The following is an 18,837-nucleotide window of genomic DNA, read 5'->3' as shown; positions in this document are numbered from 1 at the left end:
GCACCCAAAAGCTGAGCTTTTTTTCAAAATGGCCTCCAGAGTGGCTACATCTCAACATATGTCCTCATGTTTTATTGTGGACGAGAAGAACGGAGCTTTTATACCTCTTCTGTCGACTGCAACTTTCCATGTAATAACTCGTTTTTAATTGTTATATCATGTTTTTATTTCGTCAGAAAATTCATCATCATAAAGTGATTTGGTGACATCTCAGAGCAGCACCTACAGATAATTATAATTAAAAAAAAATCTCTAATGTGAACTAAGTTTCACTAAAATGACAGAATTATTGTTTTTTGGCCAGACTAGATTGAAATGTTCAATATAATCTGATGACTGAAAAAGGACATGGACTAAGGCTAAATTAAAAAAATAGTTAATAATATTAAGACAGGAACCAGTTTGACTTAAAGTAATGACTAAAGTTGATTAAAATGTAATTACATTTTCGTCAACTAAAGCTGGGCTAAAGCTATGAAGGATAGAAAGGACTAGAATGTGACTTAAACTCATGAGAAATGTTCATCAGAAGACTAAGCCGCCAAAATGAAGTCTGCAGCAACAAAGAACGTACTGCTCACATTGATGTGACATTTAAATGTAATTTATGACCCGCAATTGTATCATTTACTGTTTGTTTGGTTGTCCGACAACTGAAAATGGAAAGATATGTAAAAGAAAAGAGATGAATCATAAAGTTTCGATATATTATGATGATTATGATGGTTTTTCATGACCTGAAAGTGTGGACGTACTCCCAGAAAACCTGAGCCGAACCTTTTTTCACCTCCCCTGCAAGTTATCATCACAAAGCCGTGGCTTCTATATCTCCAAACGCTGCATAAACACCAGTATAGATATGGAGGCCAGGTCCTCAGCTAATTAAATCTGTAATCACTTTGTACTTTAAAAACACAGAGAGAGCGGTGGAGGCATGGTGTGCGGGGGTTGGCTGGTGGTTTAAATGAGGTCCAGTGGACTGTTATTTCATAAAGACAGCTAATTGGGTCAGAGATCTTTATCCTCATAAAGCAATAAGGAGGGTTACTGCAGACCTGCAGCATGAAGCTTTTCCTAAAGGAAGTCTGGAGAGCAGTGAAGAGAGAGAGATAAAAAAAAAAGAAGAGGAGAACAACATGATAGTGATGTCAAGGGTACGGCACACATGTGTGTTATTTTGTCTGCGTGGGTTTGATGTCAGTGGTTATGAGAGGGGAAGGTAATTGGATTCATGACTGAGAGTGCATCCTAATGGAGGACAGGAGGACAGAGCAGAAGTCCATGAACCCATTTTATGTCTTTCATCTCAACTGGAAGGCTCATCCTGCCCTCTAGTGGACAATGCAGTGAACTACGTGTACATGCAATTCTCTTTTCTGTCTCACACAACACCCAAAATAAGTCAAGCAAATATCCCCCTCACCATGACACCACTAGTTAAGTAAGGCAGTTACAACAGGCCTTAGCGCACGCTAGTATTATATAGCATTAAGCGTATATATATATATTTTTACAGTTAAATGAGTTACTTAGGCTGTTGTATTGGGAGAGTAGAGAGGTCCAATAGAAAGCGATCAGGATTTGTATTGTCATGTCACATGATCAAGACTTGACAGTAGACGTCAGCAGACGTATTAATCATCAGATAAAAAATGCCTAAGAAAATAAGAAATGATTAATTAAAAAAGTTTACATATAGTTTACGTAGAATAAAAATATAATTTCGTTATAGATTGCTACGGACTTTACCAAAAACACTGGAAAACATGACAGAGATGGGTGTGCCTTTTCCAGGAAGCATAGCTACAGAGTTGTTGATGCAAATCAATCCACAACTGCAATCTGGGTCAGAACTACCACTCAACGACACTCTCTGCATGTAGTGTTTAGCCACTTTAATTCATTCATTTAGGGCAGAAATAAAGGCGTTGTAATATATTTGCAGCTGCGACGGCGTCGCTGGTATTTCACCGTGTGCGTCTGTGTGTGTGTGGCATCCTGGCAAAATGTGGTCCTGGAGACCTGCATGTGGTCCTTTGTCTGTCCGTCTGTCCATCACAAAACATTACGGGTGTTTAGTAGGTATAAAAACTAAGTCACACACACACACTTGCACACTTTAGGCCACCACTATACGAGCAACTGTGCCGGAAGTATGGGGGGGTAGAAAGTGAAGATATAGGGCCATTACCTCCCCCAGTTCACACCCCTGGTCCGGCTGGTGTGATCCCATCACAAGAGGGTTTCTAGAATGAAACGCATTTTATGTTTTTTAATCTATCCTTGTGTGCTGCTGCAACAAACGAGTTTACCCTCTGGGGGTCAACAAAGGTTTATATTATCGGATGTTTTCTTATCGTACATCCATTACTGAGTGAAAGGAAAGAAGGAGCTAGCTCTTCTTCTATTCCAATGACTCGTACAATAAATGAAGTAGAGTCAGTGGTCCATACAACTTCCCTTTCAGATCTAACCTGTGTGTGTGTGTGTGTGTGTGTGTGTGTGTGTGTGTGTGTGTGTGTGTGTGTGTGTGTGTGTGTGTGTGTTGCTTTACTGTGGGTTGTTTCCTTGTTGTCATTCTGAGTTTTCGTGTACATTCCACCTATTTCAAAGAAAAGTGCCTCGGCAGGTTGTGCATACCTGAATGTATGATTAGTCCACCTCACTTACAGTTGAGTGCCACAACGGTTCTGGTGTTTTCTCCGCAATCTTTTAAAGTTCAGACAGTTTTCTTCTTTATTTCACATATTTTTCCCCCCTGTCTGTATATTGTCAATGTCACTGCCTATATCAAATATTGTAAAAAATAAATTGTTGTGTTTGGTCGCCCCACTCGCCCACTGTCACAAGTCACCTTTCTAACTAATGGCTTGTCATCTCCTGCACCTCAGTGGTTGTTGTGTTTTTCTCTCTACCCTTTCAGACACCCACTGGGAACATAACCGCAGGCTTCCTTTCAAGCGAGCGTTACACCAGCTCATTTCGACCAGCTCGTTTCACCTTGAACAACAGGAGGAGAAATAATAATTTAATCCGACCGCCGTAGTGCTGGTTTGGAATGAAAACCCGCAAAACACCATAAAAGAGAGACGGCTATAGATTCCTGCTTTTTAATATTTTATGTACATTTCAGCACCACCAACTAATTCCACTGATTTGTAGTGAAAGTGGTTGATGTTTTGGTTTTCTTATGAAACCCGGCTATTACGCTTGTTAGAATTTGCATTTAAATGAAATTTCCAAAGACCTCACCACAGTGCTACACATTGCATTTGAGACATGTGACCTACGGCTGAAAAGTAACTTCAATTATCTACACTAAGTGACAAATCCTTTCATTTTAAGAGATACATATTGAGTACAATGTTGCAATGATTCCACAAAAGCATTTTCTTTCTTGTTTTTTGTCCTTTTGTGTTTTCTTGGCAATGGCACAGCAGTAAAGACGAGGTGGTGGAGGGGCTGATTAGCTGGAAGTGCCCGGGGGAGTTTTAGGGTGTCCAGGGTGATGGAGGTGGCCAATTATTTTCCTGGCCGCACGAAGAAGAGGAGGCCGTGACCCCTGGCCTTCTCAGCAGAATGACTGATATGCTGCAGTTTGCCCGAGGCTTGGAATGATGCGGCTCCAGTTGTGGAGGAAGTAAAAATCAAGTCAGTTAACTGTTCAACACTGGACTGTGATTGGCTGTGGACAGTAGATTGTTAGCACAGAGGTAGCAGGGCAGATGAGCTCCTAAACAGAAGGGCATGTGTTCAAGCCTCCTGATTGCTGCATCCATCAAAAGTCATAAGTGTCAGTTGCAGCCTGTCAGTCTGAACCCTGAAACTGGCCCATAATTCCTTTTGTTTTGGGTTTAGTGCTGTGCTACATTTGTATGGCGTATATGTATAGTAAGTATACTTCTGAATATTGTGAATATGGTATGTTGTTTGGCCAATGTTTTTCTTTCTATAAGTGAAAATCTACCAAACTCAGGCCAATGAGGTGAATTAAAATGTGTTATGTGTGCAAATTAAAGTAAACAAATAAAACTACACACTTTAAGTAGATCAGAATATGCTGTATCTGTTGAATCATAAAACAATGAGACAAACAGATAATATGATACATAAGTGGCAAAGGAAAAATTAAAGGTAGGTTATTCATTTGTATGACTTATTTGCAACTCTTACAATGCACTATCCATATGAAAAATAATAACAAATATGTTTTATATACATCCTGAATTCCTATGTATTGTTCCACTTCTTTATTAAGAATTTGACAATTATTTTAAGAAAATGAATACAATAATTAATAATCCTGTACTAAGTAGTAATTTAATTAATGCCTTTAACTCCCTTAATTAGCAAATAACCAATATATTTTCCTGTACTGCAGATGTTAAATTGTATGTCAATCAAATAAAAGGAGGCGGCCTCTTTTGTTTACAGACGCCTCTCATTGGATGATATGTGTTACCGGAAACGCCTTAAAGAACATATCTTTCTTGTGATTGGCCAGGATTGACACGGCAACAAACTACGTGCCGAGTGCAAATTGGTGACTCCTCCGTCCCCATAAGGCAGCAGTCTACCAGCTAGCTAGCGCGAATAAGCCAGGCAGCAAGTAGCGGATTGATGTGTGTGTTTGTGCGGTCATCTTTCTGCTTTTTAGCTCTCCTGATAAACGTCGCATACCCCGTTTTCCCCCCCCTTTACAACCGTCTTATTTCTTCCGTGATAGTCGCACAACAACATAAAACTGAAGTTTCTTTGTTAAAGGTAAGGCAGATTTTTTCTCCCTTGCAAAACCGCGCACCGGCTCATCCAAAATGGCGCCTGCTAGCTAGCTAAGCAAGCTAAAGATACCAACGTCTGACATAAGCTCGCTCAAAGCTAACCGTAGAACGGTAACGCTGTAGCTTAGGAGCCGGTGGATTTAGCTTAGAGTACTCGATGGCTCAGCTGATTCACATTCGAGTAGAAAATGGCGTCTCAATAGTATCAGCCATGATGGGATGGCTACAAGCACAGCCGACTGGATGTATTATTAGCTGCCAACCACTCTGCCCTGCCCCAGTTTACTGCATAATGGTGCAACGGTACCGTTAGGTTTGCAGGTTCTCGATCTAAAAACCTACACAGTGCATCTTCGGATTGGACAGCTAATACACTATTCCAATGTAACGCTAACCGCAAACCTCTTATCCTCTAATATGGTTACACAGCCGACTAAACAGTTTGTATATTGTTAAGAAAAACAACATCTGACCAATGTCGTGATGTTAGCTAACTTATGGATTTAGCAAACCCAACTATAGCGAATTAGTAAATATTAGCGTTAGCCGGTTAGCTGCCGCACCTTTTGCTTTGTTGCAGCAGCGCAAAGACGAGCACATAATACTGCGTTTTTGGGCATTTGTTAAATGCTCCAACTAATACTACTAAAGTTGTATTTTGTAACGTGTCGTGTCTGCAATTCCCTTCATGTGTTGCGTAATGATTAGATGTGTCATTAGTGGGGAGGCCTGTAACAAAGAACTGTTTATCGAGCTCAGCTGGCTAACTGACATCCTTGGATAACGTTGGATGACTCCTCTTGCCCTCTGCAATGTTGTAGCTATTGATGTATTCTACAGTGTGCATTGCCGCCCCCCCCCCCCCCCCCCCCCCTCTGCAGTGACTAATTGCCCTCCCTCTCTCTCTTCCTCAGCACCGTTCCCCCCATCCCTTCCTATTATTCTTATTCTTTTGAGTATTCTTCATTGTCAAGCCGCCAAAGTGGAGAGTGTGATTGCAGAAGGGGGTGCTTCTCGTTTCAGGTAATAACCCAAAGCTTCAACACAAATTAACAACAAGGACATCCTTTTTTATTTTCTTCCATGGTTAGCCCTCTGCTAGCGTTTTGGGGCAGCAACACTTCCGGCATTTGGAACAAAGCTGGATGTGGGAAGGCTCAAAATGGCTGTCAGGAACCTTTTTGTAAAGGGGGACACGTTAGACATGATGAACCTGAATACTGGTGCCGGCACTCGCACTGTTGACAGTTTAGAGTCGCTGTCAAGCCCAGGATTCAGTTTTCAAATGGCTAGATTAAGGCCTCAAATGATCTGGGACACTGTATGTTAGATGCATTCTTCAGCTTAAGGGATTTCAGGTTGCCGTTTTACGGTGCACCATCTCATTGGGTACCCTAATGTATTTTTTCAATATGTTATTTGGTAAATTGGTTGATCATTGATCTGTTTAGAGGAAAAATAATGCTTTGGAAATAACTTCACAAGGCTCGCAGACGCCCTGAATATACAAATAATCAGTCCCAGTCACCACCCCGATGTGCTTCATTGACTTGTAAATTTGAGTATTAATAGACCGTGATGACACCACAGCAGTGTAGAGAGCAACCTGTTCTGCTTCTCCACTGCACCTGAAGCCGTGCATGTCGCCCTAGTTCTGGTCATTGAACCGGCACCAGAAGCAGGGTTAGTAAACAGTGAGACTGGTACAGTGGTTAGTACTTCTTCTTCTTCATCTGTTACTTATTCGGCCTCTTTTAAACTCTCAAACCACAGTTGGTGATTATTGGAGATGTGGAAAGACTTACAAAGACTGTTTTGATGAGTTTTGTTTTGTTTCTGTTGAGTTTGATGATTTGAGACTGTGACTACTGCATATATTTGTCCCAGGAATATATGCAAATTGTAATTTTCCCCACTAAAGACCAAAGCCGTGTGTTCATAGGTCTTCTGTCCGGAGTTTTAGTTATCTGCTAATAATCTGGATGTACGGCGCATGCTTTTAGGGAAACGTTCAGCAACATGAAGCTCATCCAAATTGACTAAGTTGTGTGCATTAAATAAGTAACTCTCAAACTTGGGTTCATGAATAATACATTCTTTAGAATATTCAACAAAGGCCAATACACTACTGCAGGGCTGTGCCCAAAAACCTGAAAAATGGAGCAGAAAGATTTGTTGGAACTAAAATGTTAGTAAAATGGCCAACCTGTCGAAAAACTGAGTAAACCTTCAGCTGATTAAACTGCTCCACTAAGAGGTGAAAGTAGAAAAACATGCATGTTGTGTTACGGAACGCCAAATGAATGCAAATCACATTTCCATATTACCAAATGGAAATGTGGAATGTGCGAGCAGCGCAACATGAACGGTGAAGCCTCGGCTGTATCGGTGGAAGACGCCCAGGCTCCGTGTAGAGCGGACTCCCCTGGGCTTTGTTCCACTCAGTTGACTGACTCGTGCATTAATGCACACGCCGTCACCTTAGCTGTGCGGCTCTCTGCGCTGCTCTTTCAGTGAGTGCATTGTCCGTCTTGAAGCCGCGTCTCTGGCTCTCAAACAGCTGACTGCGACAGTCGCGTCATGCAATGTTTATACGTGACGCTGTTATTCAGGCCAAGCCATCATTCCTAATTAGTTTTGACTTTCAGTTGGTCAGTGGTTTATTGTTTAGTGACAACCTTCGAGTGCCAGGATACATCTGTTCGATAAGGGCTTTTTATATCTTTATAGCTGATTGTATTCTTACCTATTTTTGTGGCATTTGAAATGTTAATCTCACTTGTAAGCTCTTGTTCCCTTGCATCTTTGGTGTAAATAAAGGTCGAGTGTATGAATAGGCAGTCCATTTAATCCTGTTTCTTATGCGGTTGATATGCAGGCACATTCCATGTTTCTGCATGAGCCTAATGCGTTTCCTTCCTTTGTTTGCTTCTGCAGTGCTTCTTCGGGGGGAGGAGGTGGTAGGGGCGCACCTCAGCACTATCCCAAGACTGTCGGCAACAGGTTTGTCATTTGGAATTTTTCCAGCGCACAATTAATGTATAGTGATTTCATTATTAGCGTTACGGCACGAGTAGGATTCCCCACTGCAGAAAAGGTGGATGAGACAGCTTTGTTGATTAAAGGGCCTGAATTCCAGGAAACTCTGTTTGAATACCCAGAAGTCCTGTTACTTGAGGTCAGGCAGCTGCAGACAGAACATGCATGTTTACCAGCTGGGCAGTCTGAGATTATCTCTACCGTAAACAGGGACCGCCAAAATCACCTCTAAATAAAAGTTCCTCGTAGCAGCTTGTATGTGGTTCATTTCTTATTGATAGACCTGGTCGTGCAGCATTTGTAGTATAAGTGTGCAGTCACTTATAAGATAATTATAAAAGGGATCAGATTTTCTGCTAGAACAATAACTATATTGCAAGGTCGGTGTATTTCTCTGAACCAGCCATGATGTCTCCAGGTCCTGTGGTACTCACTGTGTCTCTCTCTCTCTCTCTCTGTGTACTTTAACAGCGAGTTCCTGGGGAAAACCCCAGGGCAAAGCGGTCAGAGATGGGTTCCTTCACGAAGCACTAGACGAGATGTCAACTCCAGCACCGAAAAAGAGCGACACGATGCAATCTTCAGGAAAGTGAGGGGGTAAGATTCAAGCCAGTATCCAGTTCATTATCCATCCCGATGGACAAAAAGCTTCTTTTTCTTTTTCGTCTCCCTCCTCCTCGACTTTTCATCCAGACTTACCTGGAAATAGTGAGCAAGAATTTCGATGGCTTGTGGCTCAATGATAGCACTAAAATAATTTCACTTAAATTTGAGCAGAGTTTACAAAACCCAGCAGACAGTTGGTGTGGGTTGGCTCGACAAAGTGAATTCAGGATTGCCAGAAGAGCTCTCCTGAAGAAAAATGCCAGTAAATGTTAGAACAATGATGTTTAAATGTGGTTCAGTGTTTGTGACGAATGTCACAGGACTTGAGGTCAGGTGGACTTAAAGGGGACATATCATGAAAAACTCATCTTCTCAGTGCTTGTGCACATGCACTTGGGTGTTTGGAGTGTTTGCCTACCCAAAATAAGACAACCCAGTTTTTTTTTTTTTGTGTGTTGAATTTCCCAGTTCGGCAGTCACTGAGATAGCATGTGCTTTGCCAAAGGCACTTAAGGCCCTTTCACCGCTATGTCCGGCGACGTTTCCAAGTAGAAAACACGGAGATGACAGCGTTTCCCTTAGGAGTGTAGGCGAGCTGGTGGCCACCACACGGGAAGCAGAAGTTAGACCCAGCAGTGTCAACCAAATGTGGCAAAATGATTGTGCATAAAATGCAGTTTTATAGACTGAAAAAGGTAACCTCTGGATCTCCCTCCTCGTTGCAAACATGCTTTTCTAAATCCCTGATCAGAAAATGAAGGTTTGGAACATAAACTCACACGCTGCTCTCTGTAAACACAAAGCCAGTGAAGGAGGAGGAAGCCAACGTGGATAATGAGATTTAGAAACAAAGCCTGCGGATTAATAAAGCATTGGTAATTGGCTCTGTCGCAGCACATGAAATGAAGCTGCAGAGTGAGTGCTTAGGCAGTGAACCATTATTAAGTGGTGGTTTGATTTTTTTTTAAGGACTACAACTGATGCGTAATGCGCTATAAAACTAATTTAGTGTGAGTTTGACTTAATAACTTAAAACAAACACCAAGCTTGAAACCAGCAGTCTGGATTCTTGGTGCCTCATCAGACTGCTGGACCGTTTCATGGGTCTGATGCAGCGCCGCTGGTTCCAAGTGAGACTCGAGCTTTCTGTCACAAAGATGTCTCTGTGATCAGTCCTATAGAAATAAGTCAACCTAATATTAGCCCTTACTTCTGATATCATGGATATTGAGTTCAGGGTGTTGAATTGACTTAAAGTAGAGCACAAAAACATATTACTACTTAATACTAAGTTAAGTCAACGATTCTGTTTTGCAGGTGCAATCGTTCCGCTTCAGACCTGGTTTTTATCCAAAATAGGGATGCTAACATTAGCACTTTATCGCTACTACTAATATCGATTAATTACTAAATAATCACTTTTTAGTTTCGTATGTGAAAGACCAAATCCACAACAGGATTAAAATGTATTTATATTTTTAATTTAACAGCAAAGTCACTATGAACTCTATAATATCTCACTGGAAACGAATCTACGATGTTCCCGAGTGAAGTTCAGACACAAACATCGGCGCTTGCTCCCTCGGCTGACTCGCTGCCTGCAGCTAAGAAATGTCAAAATCAGAGAGACTTTAAACAGTTTGCCTACAAACAGACGGCTTCTGTGTTTGCTCCTAGCTGAGCAGACGCAGCCGATTGTACCACTTTTCTACTTGTTTACATGTTTATGCTTGTTGAACAGGTGTATTGATAAAGTATTGACCTTTGACTTCAGGAAGCGCTTCAGTTTGATCTTCTATGAGTAGAGCACGCATTTTAAGCGTAAAGTATCGCAGCCGATCATGTAATATTGGATAAATAATGACTAACTAGGCAAGTTTATTTGATTAAATAGGATATTTTCCCCCTGTGGTTGTCCTGCTAAACATGGTAAAACCCCTTCGAGATATTATTACGTCGTGCTAACATCTTCTTCTCATCTTTTCTTCTAGCATACTCAACAAACTCACGCCTGACAAGTTTGACAAGCTATGCCTTGAGCTCCTGAACGTGGGCGTAGACTCAAAACTCGTCCTTAAAGGAATCATCTTGCTGGTAAGGGAACATTCTTATCCTCGGGTCCTCTGCTAAATCCCAAATGTGTTGGTCCATCTTCTCGCCAGGCTGCTGTTTTTGATGACCTGAGTGGTTCCCTCTCGGCTTTCTCCCCCTCTCTCCTCCCTCGCTGCGGTTCAGATTGTAGACAAAGCCCTAGAAGAGCCCAAGTATAGCTCGCTATATGCTCAGCTATGTCTGCGCTTGGCAGAGGACGCACCAAACTTTGATGGCCCTTCATCTGAGATCCAAACATCCCAAAAGCAGAACACAGTGAGTGTGGCTGAGGGCATTTGTTCTCCTCATTTATATCACTGCTGCTGCCTCGATCAAAGCTCAGGGGTTTTCTTCATGTTCATCGTCCTCTCTTTCATTTCTTTTAATCTATGCTTCTGTGGACATTATTTGATATTCTAACCAATGGTGTGTTTTGTTATTGTAGACCTTCAGAAGACTGCTGATTTCCAAACTTCAAGATGAATTTGAAAACCGCGCCAGCAATGTTGAAAGTAAGTTCTTGTGAGACGTTCAGTAATGAATTAGTTTAGCTCCTGTCATCACAGCGTGTCCACTAAACCTCTGGTTCTCCTCCCGCCTCAGTCTATGACAAACATGACAACCCTCTTACTTCTGAGGAGGAGGAGCAGCGTTCCATTGCCAAGATCAAGATGCTTGGCAACATTAAATTCATCGGGGAACTTGGCAAACTCGACCTCATCCACGAATCTATCCTTCATAAGTGCATCAAAACAGTATGTTGATGTTTGTGTTTGAAAGAAGCTTTTAATCTTTAAGAGTGCACATCAAGGGTTCTAATCAAAATAAATACTGCATACCTCCATGACACCAGGCCAGAGTACCCTGTATGACCCTCCTGCTTTCCTTCTTTTTCTGAAGCTTCTGGAAAAGAAGAAGAGAGTCCAGCTCAAGGATATGGGGGAGGATCTGGAGTGCCTCTGTCAGATAATGAGAACTGTGGGGCCGAGACTCGACCATGAGAAAGCAAAGGTAACGGCTCCAGCCTTCCATCGAGAGACGCTGTGTGTGTGAGTGTGTGAGAGACACGTGTCGAATTCAACACACTAGTGACGATTCTTGCAAAAGCGTATTCATAAACTTTTCATTTATAAGTGACGGAGTTGGTACGGTCAGTTTTGACATGTATACAGATACCTCAGAGAATTTATGGTCATGAAAATGCACCTTACACTCGTGTATTGGTAAACATGTGTATGAACCTAGAAAGAGAGCCAGTTCTGCTTCTGCATGCAGAAGTCAAAGCTTTAGTAAAGTTTACCAGATGATCAGTGCGGTGAAAGCAAACCAGACGTGTTACATTCTGGTTTCTGTGCCTCTGGTCCTGCCCGGGTCCACTGTTTGTAATCTCAGGTCGTGGCTAAGCTCACCTACAGCCCCACTTGGCTCAGAGCCGGTGCTAATGTAAATCCTGCTGCCACGCCGTACTCTGCCGGTCCTCACTCTCTCCATCCTCTTTCCTCCAGTCTTTAATGGATCAGTATTTTGGCCGTATGCGATCCTTAATGAACAACAAGGAGTTGCCCGCCAGGATCCGCTTCCTGCTGCAAGACACAGCGGAACTGCGAGAAAACAACTGGATCCCCCGCAAGGCTTTCATCGACAACGGACCAAAGACGCTTCACCAGATCCGTCAGGAGGCAGTGAAAGTGAGTCCGGAGAAGTCACCGTGCTCGTTGTTTGGATCGCCCATATTTTGGGATGATTAACAGCTAATGTCCAACATCAGAGGCAGAGGTTGAGACTTGTGTTAAAACTCTCCCTCCCTCCCACAACCTATTGTATGTGAGTCAGTGAGACGTGTCAATGAGTTTCTAGCTTGATAACAAACTTGAGTTGATGTTAGAAATTCAAGTTCAGTTCTGGGATTGACTTGAAATCAAGTCATTGGACAATTTAACGACACCAGCTGTTCTGTGTTTCTGTAGGATTTGGGTGTTTTCATCCCAGCACCCATGTCTCAGGGGATGAGGATGGACTTCTTCCTGGAAAGCCCCTTCATGCCCAACAGAATGAAACTGGACAGGGAGACTCTCGGCGGATTGGCCGATATGTTTGGGCAGATGCCAGGTACGGGCTTTATTTGGTGTGTTGACCTGTGTAGTGTCATCTCATCACGCGTTTGATTTCTGACTGTACTTGAACACAAAAGGAAACAGACGAGGTCTATTTTTACAACTTTTTCTGTCATTGTTTTTTAAAAGAAAACATGCTTTTCTAACCTGCCAGCGTGTTTTGGGGTTTGCAGCATTAATTTACCTCCAAGAACAATCCATTTTCAAGTTGTCGTGCGCAAAAGTGATGCAAAATGGTTTGATCATTTTTTTTTTTTTTTTTAGATAACCTGGAGGTGGTCAGTTCATGTAATACTCCAATAATCTCACTCCTCTGGGTTAAACCTCTACTAACATCATCTTTGTTCTTCGTTCACTCAGGCAGTGGCATTGGAACCGGCCCGGGGGTTATTCAGGACAGGTACTCGCCCACTATGGGACGCCATCGCACCAACCCGCTCTTCAACGGCCACAGTGGCCACATCGCCCCCCAACCACAGGCACAGTTTGAAGTGGGGCCAAAGTCTTTCGTTAAGTCCAACCAGGTAATGCTTAGCAAGCGTTAAATACCGTCGCCGTTTCTCTACAAATCCTGAGGTCAAAGCTTAAAGTGACCCACTAATGCCCATTGGACTTTCCACAGGTTCAGAACCAGCACTTCCAGAACCACATGGCCCAGCAGCAGGTCCAGTCCAAGGACATGCCTCCACGATTCATCAAGAAAGGGCAGCTCAATGCAGATGAGGTGACTAGAATTAGCTTTAGCTGGCTCGCAGGAGATGGACAAAAACACAACGGTTGTTTTGTTGTGAAGAGTACTCAACGATATCTGAGCTCAAAGCTTATGATTTGTTGTTACGGTATCATCACACGAACATCGACGGCTGCGTTGTGACGTCCTGCCTGTTGGTGGTTCAGTCTTCATGCCCAGTGATTATAAAAAGACGCGTTATTCTGAGGAACACAGCCGGCTGCCAGTCTTTCTTCTACCTTGTCCTCCGTCTTTGATCTCCATCTTTCTCATCCTTCCTCCTCCTCCTCCTCCTCCTCCTCCTCCAAGCTGGTAGCTGGTCCGCTGACTGCGATTATGAGATATGAGGGCATGGGTGTCGTTGATGATCAGATTTTTTTATTTTATTTTTTTTCCAGGCCAACTGATCCTAATTTGTTTTTTTGTGTTTGACACTTGCTGGTCCCACAGATCAGCCTCAGGCCTGCTCAGTCATTCCTCCTCAACAAGAACCAGGTACCCAAGCTCCAGCCCCAGATCCCCACCATGATGCCCCCCAGCGCCCAGCCCCCACGCACTCAAACCCCTCCCCTGGGACAGGTAAGAGTCGGTCCCCACTCGCAGATTATTTTCACTTGCACAAACCAAGACGGAACACGATTTAACGAATAGAGAAAAACAAGTGTTAAAGGAAATGTTTTGAGATACAAGGCGATGCACATGGGGCTCGTGTATTTTATGCAAAAGGTTTTACAAACTCTGCATGTTTATTGAAAAATTGGTCATATGTGGGATTCAAAAAGTCTCGGATCTAACTTTCTTCTAGCTGCAGGAACCCTGATAAAATGTAATCTGTAATCATCACATGACCTTTCACCTCAGCCTCCACAGCTTGGGCTGAAGACCAACCCTCCGCCCATCCAAGAGAAACCTCAGAAGACGAACAAGAAACCGCCTCCCGCCAAGGAGGAGCTGCTCAAAATGACGGTAGGCAAAACGAAGAATCTAGAACTGCTGCAATATGTAAAAAATAATATAAAATGACCACAAAGTTAGTCTGTCATACGATTAATTATAGGCTGTTTTTAAAGGCAGCTCTTCTGTGTTGCGATTGGCCCACGACGAGAGCACAAATCATTTGTCACATTTGTTGGTCGAACTGTCCACCGCTCATTTTCTGTGCGCTCAAATCTCCACTTCCAGGAGGCGATCGTGACCGAGTACTTGAACAGTAAGAACCTGACCGAGGCTGTGAGCGGCGCGAGAGAGATGAAGGCGCCCAAGCACTTCCTGCCGGAGATGCTGAGCAAGATCATCGTGTGCTCGCTGGACCGTCCTGATGAGGACAAGGAGCACGCTAGCACTCTGATCCACACGCTCCGCACCGAGGGCCTCATCACTGGAGAGAACTTCATGCAGGTAGACGGATCCGTTCCTTTTTTAGATCAGACACAAACCAGACTTGACGCGTACTGATGAGAGACCAGAAGTGGATTGCATCGTACTAAATGCTGTGGCGGTTCCTCTTCTGCAGGCTTTCCTCAACGTCCTGGACCAGTGCCCTAAGATCGAGCTGGACGTACCCCTGGTGAAGTCCTACCTGGCCCAGTTCGCCGCCCGGGCCATCATCGCAGAGCTGGTGAGCGTGGCGGAGCTGGCTCACCCCCTGGAGAACGGCACTCACTTCCCCCTCTTCCTGCTTTGCCTGCAACAGACGGCCAAGCTGAAGGACCGAGAGTGGCTCACAGACCTCTTCCAGCAGAGCAAGGTCAACATGCAGAAGATGCTCCCAGGTACTTGTTGCTGCTGCATTAATATCCAACAGATTCAATCTTTAGAGAAGTCCCACTCCTCCCCTAATGCATCCCACTGAGTGGACAGTTGTAACCACAGTTGATACAGCCGTTATAGCTGATAACACCTTCCCTGACCCACCATGGCAGGACCTGGTGGGGTTAGAACTGTTAGCTCTGTCAGCACTGTGGCCGCTATTAGCCCTGTTAGCTGCTAGCCGCTGACCTCCCCGCTGAATACCTGACTTGTTGTCCCCGGCAGAAATCGATCAGAACAAGGACCGCATGCTGGAGATCCTGGAGGGTAAAGGCCTGAGCTTCCTGTTCCCGCTGCTGAAGCTGGAGAAGGAGCTGCTGAAACAGATAAAGGCAGACCCCTCTCCACAGTCCATCTACAAGTGGATTAAGGACAACATCTCGCCCAAGCTTCACACCGATAAAGGCTTTGTCAACATCCTCATGACCAGGTAGACAGACAGCAAGGTTACCGTTGAGGCTCAGTGAAGTTTAGCAAAGTTAGCGTCTGAGTATAAGAACAGTGAAAGTGGTCGGTGCATCACAGTTCATGTGCAAAGTAATTGCAATTGACAATATTCTCCCAATAATCGTACTTACTAAATATAATTAAAACTCCTAAAATGGCAGTAAAAAAGTGAAAATACTTTTTAATGAAGAGCAATCTTAAATAAGGTAATCATAAGGTCTCCTGCATGAATGAAGGGTAAATAACAAATGTTTTTTTCCACAAGGGTGTATGTATTTTACGAAACAAGACCGTTTATTAGAAACCTTCTATTTGAGGAGAAGGCTGAAGTCGACTGTGATCTTCTCCCAGTTTCCTCCAGTACATCTCCCAGGAGCTGTGCATGACGGAGGGCGATGAGCAGCTGGCGGCCCCCCCCAAAGAGCAGCTGGAGCAGGAGAAACAGCTGCTGCTGGCCTTCAAGCCCGTCATGCAGAAGTTCCTGCACGACCATACCGAGCTGCAGGTCAGCGCTCTCTACGCCTTGCAGGTGCACTGCAACGCCAGCGCGTTCCCTAAAGGTACAGGCAGTCCGCCAGATTAAAACCCGATACAGACATTAACCTTTTTACAAATATATTGGTGTCGGTCTACATGTAGAAATGTCATGAATAAAATGGCCAAATTATTTTGAGTTGGTTAAGAAAAAGCCTCCATTACATAGTTAGTCCACCAGAGGGCGCCGACAACCAGAGATGCACCCTCAGCAGTTTTCTTGGCACATTTGTTTTTTTTAACAAACTAACCTGCCGGTGTTCTTCCCAAGAACTATAATTAAGACTTTTTTTTTTATGTTTTTCACCACTATCCCAAAGTCAGTGTGAACTATCCTTCTAAATGTTATCCCTTTAATTTGGGTGTTTCTTCTTCTTCTTCTGCCAAATTAATTGGCTTTTTGGAGGCTTTATCATGTTCAGAAACTCACCAAAATGGCTCTATAGCGCCGCCTAGAGTTGATTTTTACTTTGAAAGGCCGCGCCTCTCCCATCATCTTAATGCACTATAATTACTTGTACACTTTATTTTAAAGGCAACGTTGCTAAATCAACAAATCTTACTTTCATCATATGTTGCTTGTACATGTTTTTTTGTGTGGAAACATTCAATAATGCTTTTTCTTTTGTATTCTTTCCACGTAGGCATGCTGCTGCGCTACTTTGTCAACTTCTACGACATGGAGATCATTGAAGAAGAAGCCTTCCTTGCATGGAAAGAAGACATCACCCAAGAATTCCCGGGAAAAGGAAAATCTTTATTCCAGGTACAGTAATGTTTTCACCAGACAGAATGTCCTCAGCTACTCGTGAACGTCGTGCACCCACTCGAGCGCTGACGTGACGTTTCTCTCCCGTCAGGTCAACCAGTGGCTCACCTGGCTGGAGACGGCGGAGGAGGAGGAGTCGGAGGAAGAAGCAGATTGAGAAACCGAGAGGACGCATCATGGCGTAGAAGATCAACCGTTTATCTTTATTACTACACTCGCCTTTCATTTATTTAACTCCAATCTTAATTTAACCACTACCACGTGGCACTTAGCCGCTTCTGTCGTGCAAATATAAACCGAAAAGCTCGTACCTGTAGGGCCTCGTGCGTTACCAGCCGTGACCGTCGATGGGCTGAGAAGCCTCATTTGATCCGTCGCCTGATGGATGTTTGATTTTTGGATCTGTGTCCCGATCAGCTACATGAATTTCTAAAGTCTGGAGTGGCTCAACCATGTTTTTAATTTTCTTCTTCTAAACTCTTGACTGAAGTTTGTAACTTTCTTTTTTTTTTCACTGTATTGCATGTTTTTTCATTTTCAATCAATTTATTTTCCTGATTCGAGACTCCCCCGAGTAGCAAAGTGCTTCATTTAAGAATGCGTAAGATTTCCCCTTGAATATAGCAAATTAGTGGTCCTAATAGCTAATGCTATTCAAAAGCATAAGGCTGTTAACCAAAGGTCCCGTCGGTGGCCCGCTGTGTGATCTCCTGTAAGGGCACGACGATGAGAGCGAAGCATGAGCTGGCCAAACCTTTCAAAAATGAACTGAGGTGCGTGTTTAGTCGACGTATGCTTCCTAAAAACAACTGTTCTTTTTAAATAAAAGTGCTCTTCGTAGTCGCTGATGATGAGCATCTTCCCTCGTTTTTGTGATTCCTCTCTTTGTCATCTTTTATTACACGAGTGGTTGCAATACTCCCGATCCTCCTCGTGTTGCAATACTTTCTGAAGGAAGTTGTAGTCATTGGTGTGCCACCGTACCGTTTCAAAGTTGCCTGTGTTTCTACCTCTTCGATGGGCTTTTGTTGTGCTAGAATAATGAAATGGACTCAGAGAACCTGTAGCCCGAGCACATGCTGAAGTATTTGATTTAGTCCCGGCCTAATGGCACAATCCATGTGTTTACCAGTCTTCATATTCAAGCAGGAAGAGAAAAGGCTTGTTTTTTTATTAATTCGACAGCGTCCTCTTTGAGACGCGTTCCTGTTTAACGGAGTTTTGTCTCGCCCACAGTTTAACCTCTTTATATAGGTTGTAATTGCCCCCCCCCACTACGATAAATAACCGTTAAATAACGACTTTTACCCAAGAGTTGTGCCGACAAGCCATGTTTATGTATAAAGGCGATGGGTTTGGATCAAATTGTACAGTATTCAAAATTATTGTGCACCTCCTATTGCTTTAATGTCAATAAAGTCCAGTACATGAGCACCAAAACTAGTTTTCACTTTTATTTATGCTGCTATTCTTAATTTATAAACTCCCCGGTAACAATGTGATTCTTACCCTGCTGGTTAGTGAGCTTGGATTATACATTTTACCTCATTTTACTCATGAGAGGAATAGAAGTAGTCTAGGGGTCACAATAGGGACTATTTAATAAATGTACGACACTCGTTTCAATGCAGAGCAGGTTTGGTCCTTCTGCCGCGATGGCGAAGCGTGACTCGTCGACTACTCCTGGTCCGTGGGGATCCAGAAGTATTCCACCACCTTCCTGCTCCTGCGTGGTGGTGCGGAGTCCGGTCGCTCTCCTCCGAAGGCGGCCAGCTCGTCGAAGTGACTCGGGCCCGGATCCCTGCCCGTGTGTGGGGCGGAGACCCTGAACATGGTCCTGAGGAAAGGATTCAGTTAAAAACCTAAATTGTACATTTAAAATGCTACAGATCCCTCTCAGGGGGGGGGGGAGTCCTT

General features: G+C 43.6%; 1 protein-coding gene and 1 long non-coding RNA gene across 2 annotated transcripts; both read left to right on the top strand.

Moving 5' to 3' along the window:
* Positions 1-4,581: 4,581 nt before the first annotated feature.
* On the top strand, positions 4,582-7,740 carry LOC306699147. The gene is made up of 3 exons (XR_013767162.1): positions 4,582-4,764; positions 5,696-5,804; positions 7,719-7,740. It is a non-coding gene; the product is annotated as an uncharacterized lncRNA (long non-coding RNA).
* A 2,885-nt stretch (positions 7,741-10,625) lies between these two features.
* On the top strand, positions 10,626-18,349 carry eif4g2b (eukaryotic translation initiation factor 4, gamma 2b). The gene is made up of 16 exons (XM_079163664.1): positions 10,626-10,793; positions 10,963-11,029; positions 11,121-11,272; positions 11,418-11,528; positions 12,023-12,205; positions 12,485-12,626; positions 12,992-13,155; positions 13,254-13,357; positions 13,805-13,940; positions 14,223-14,327; positions 14,544-14,759; positions 14,875-15,133; positions 15,396-15,600; positions 15,969-16,177; positions 16,796-16,917; positions 17,012-18,349. The coding sequence occupies exons 3-16, from the start codon at positions 11,189-11,191 to the stop codon at positions 17,075-17,077; spliced, it is 2,106 nt and encodes a 701-aa protein (XP_079019790.1). The 5' UTR covers positions 10,626-10,793; positions 10,963-11,029; positions 11,121-11,188; the 3' UTR covers positions 17,078-18,349.
* The last annotated feature ends 488 nt before the right edge of the window (positions 18,350-18,837 follow it).

This window comes from Pholis gunnellus, assembly GCF_910591455.1.
Source record: "Pholis gunnellus genome assembly, chromosome: 7".
NCBI classification, from domain to species: domain Eukaryota; kingdom Metazoa; phylum Chordata; class Actinopteri; order Perciformes; family Pholidae; genus Pholis; species Pholis gunnellus.
The sequence above is the reverse complement of the archived record's forward strand: the minus strand, read 5'-3'. Positions and strand labels throughout refer to the sequence as shown.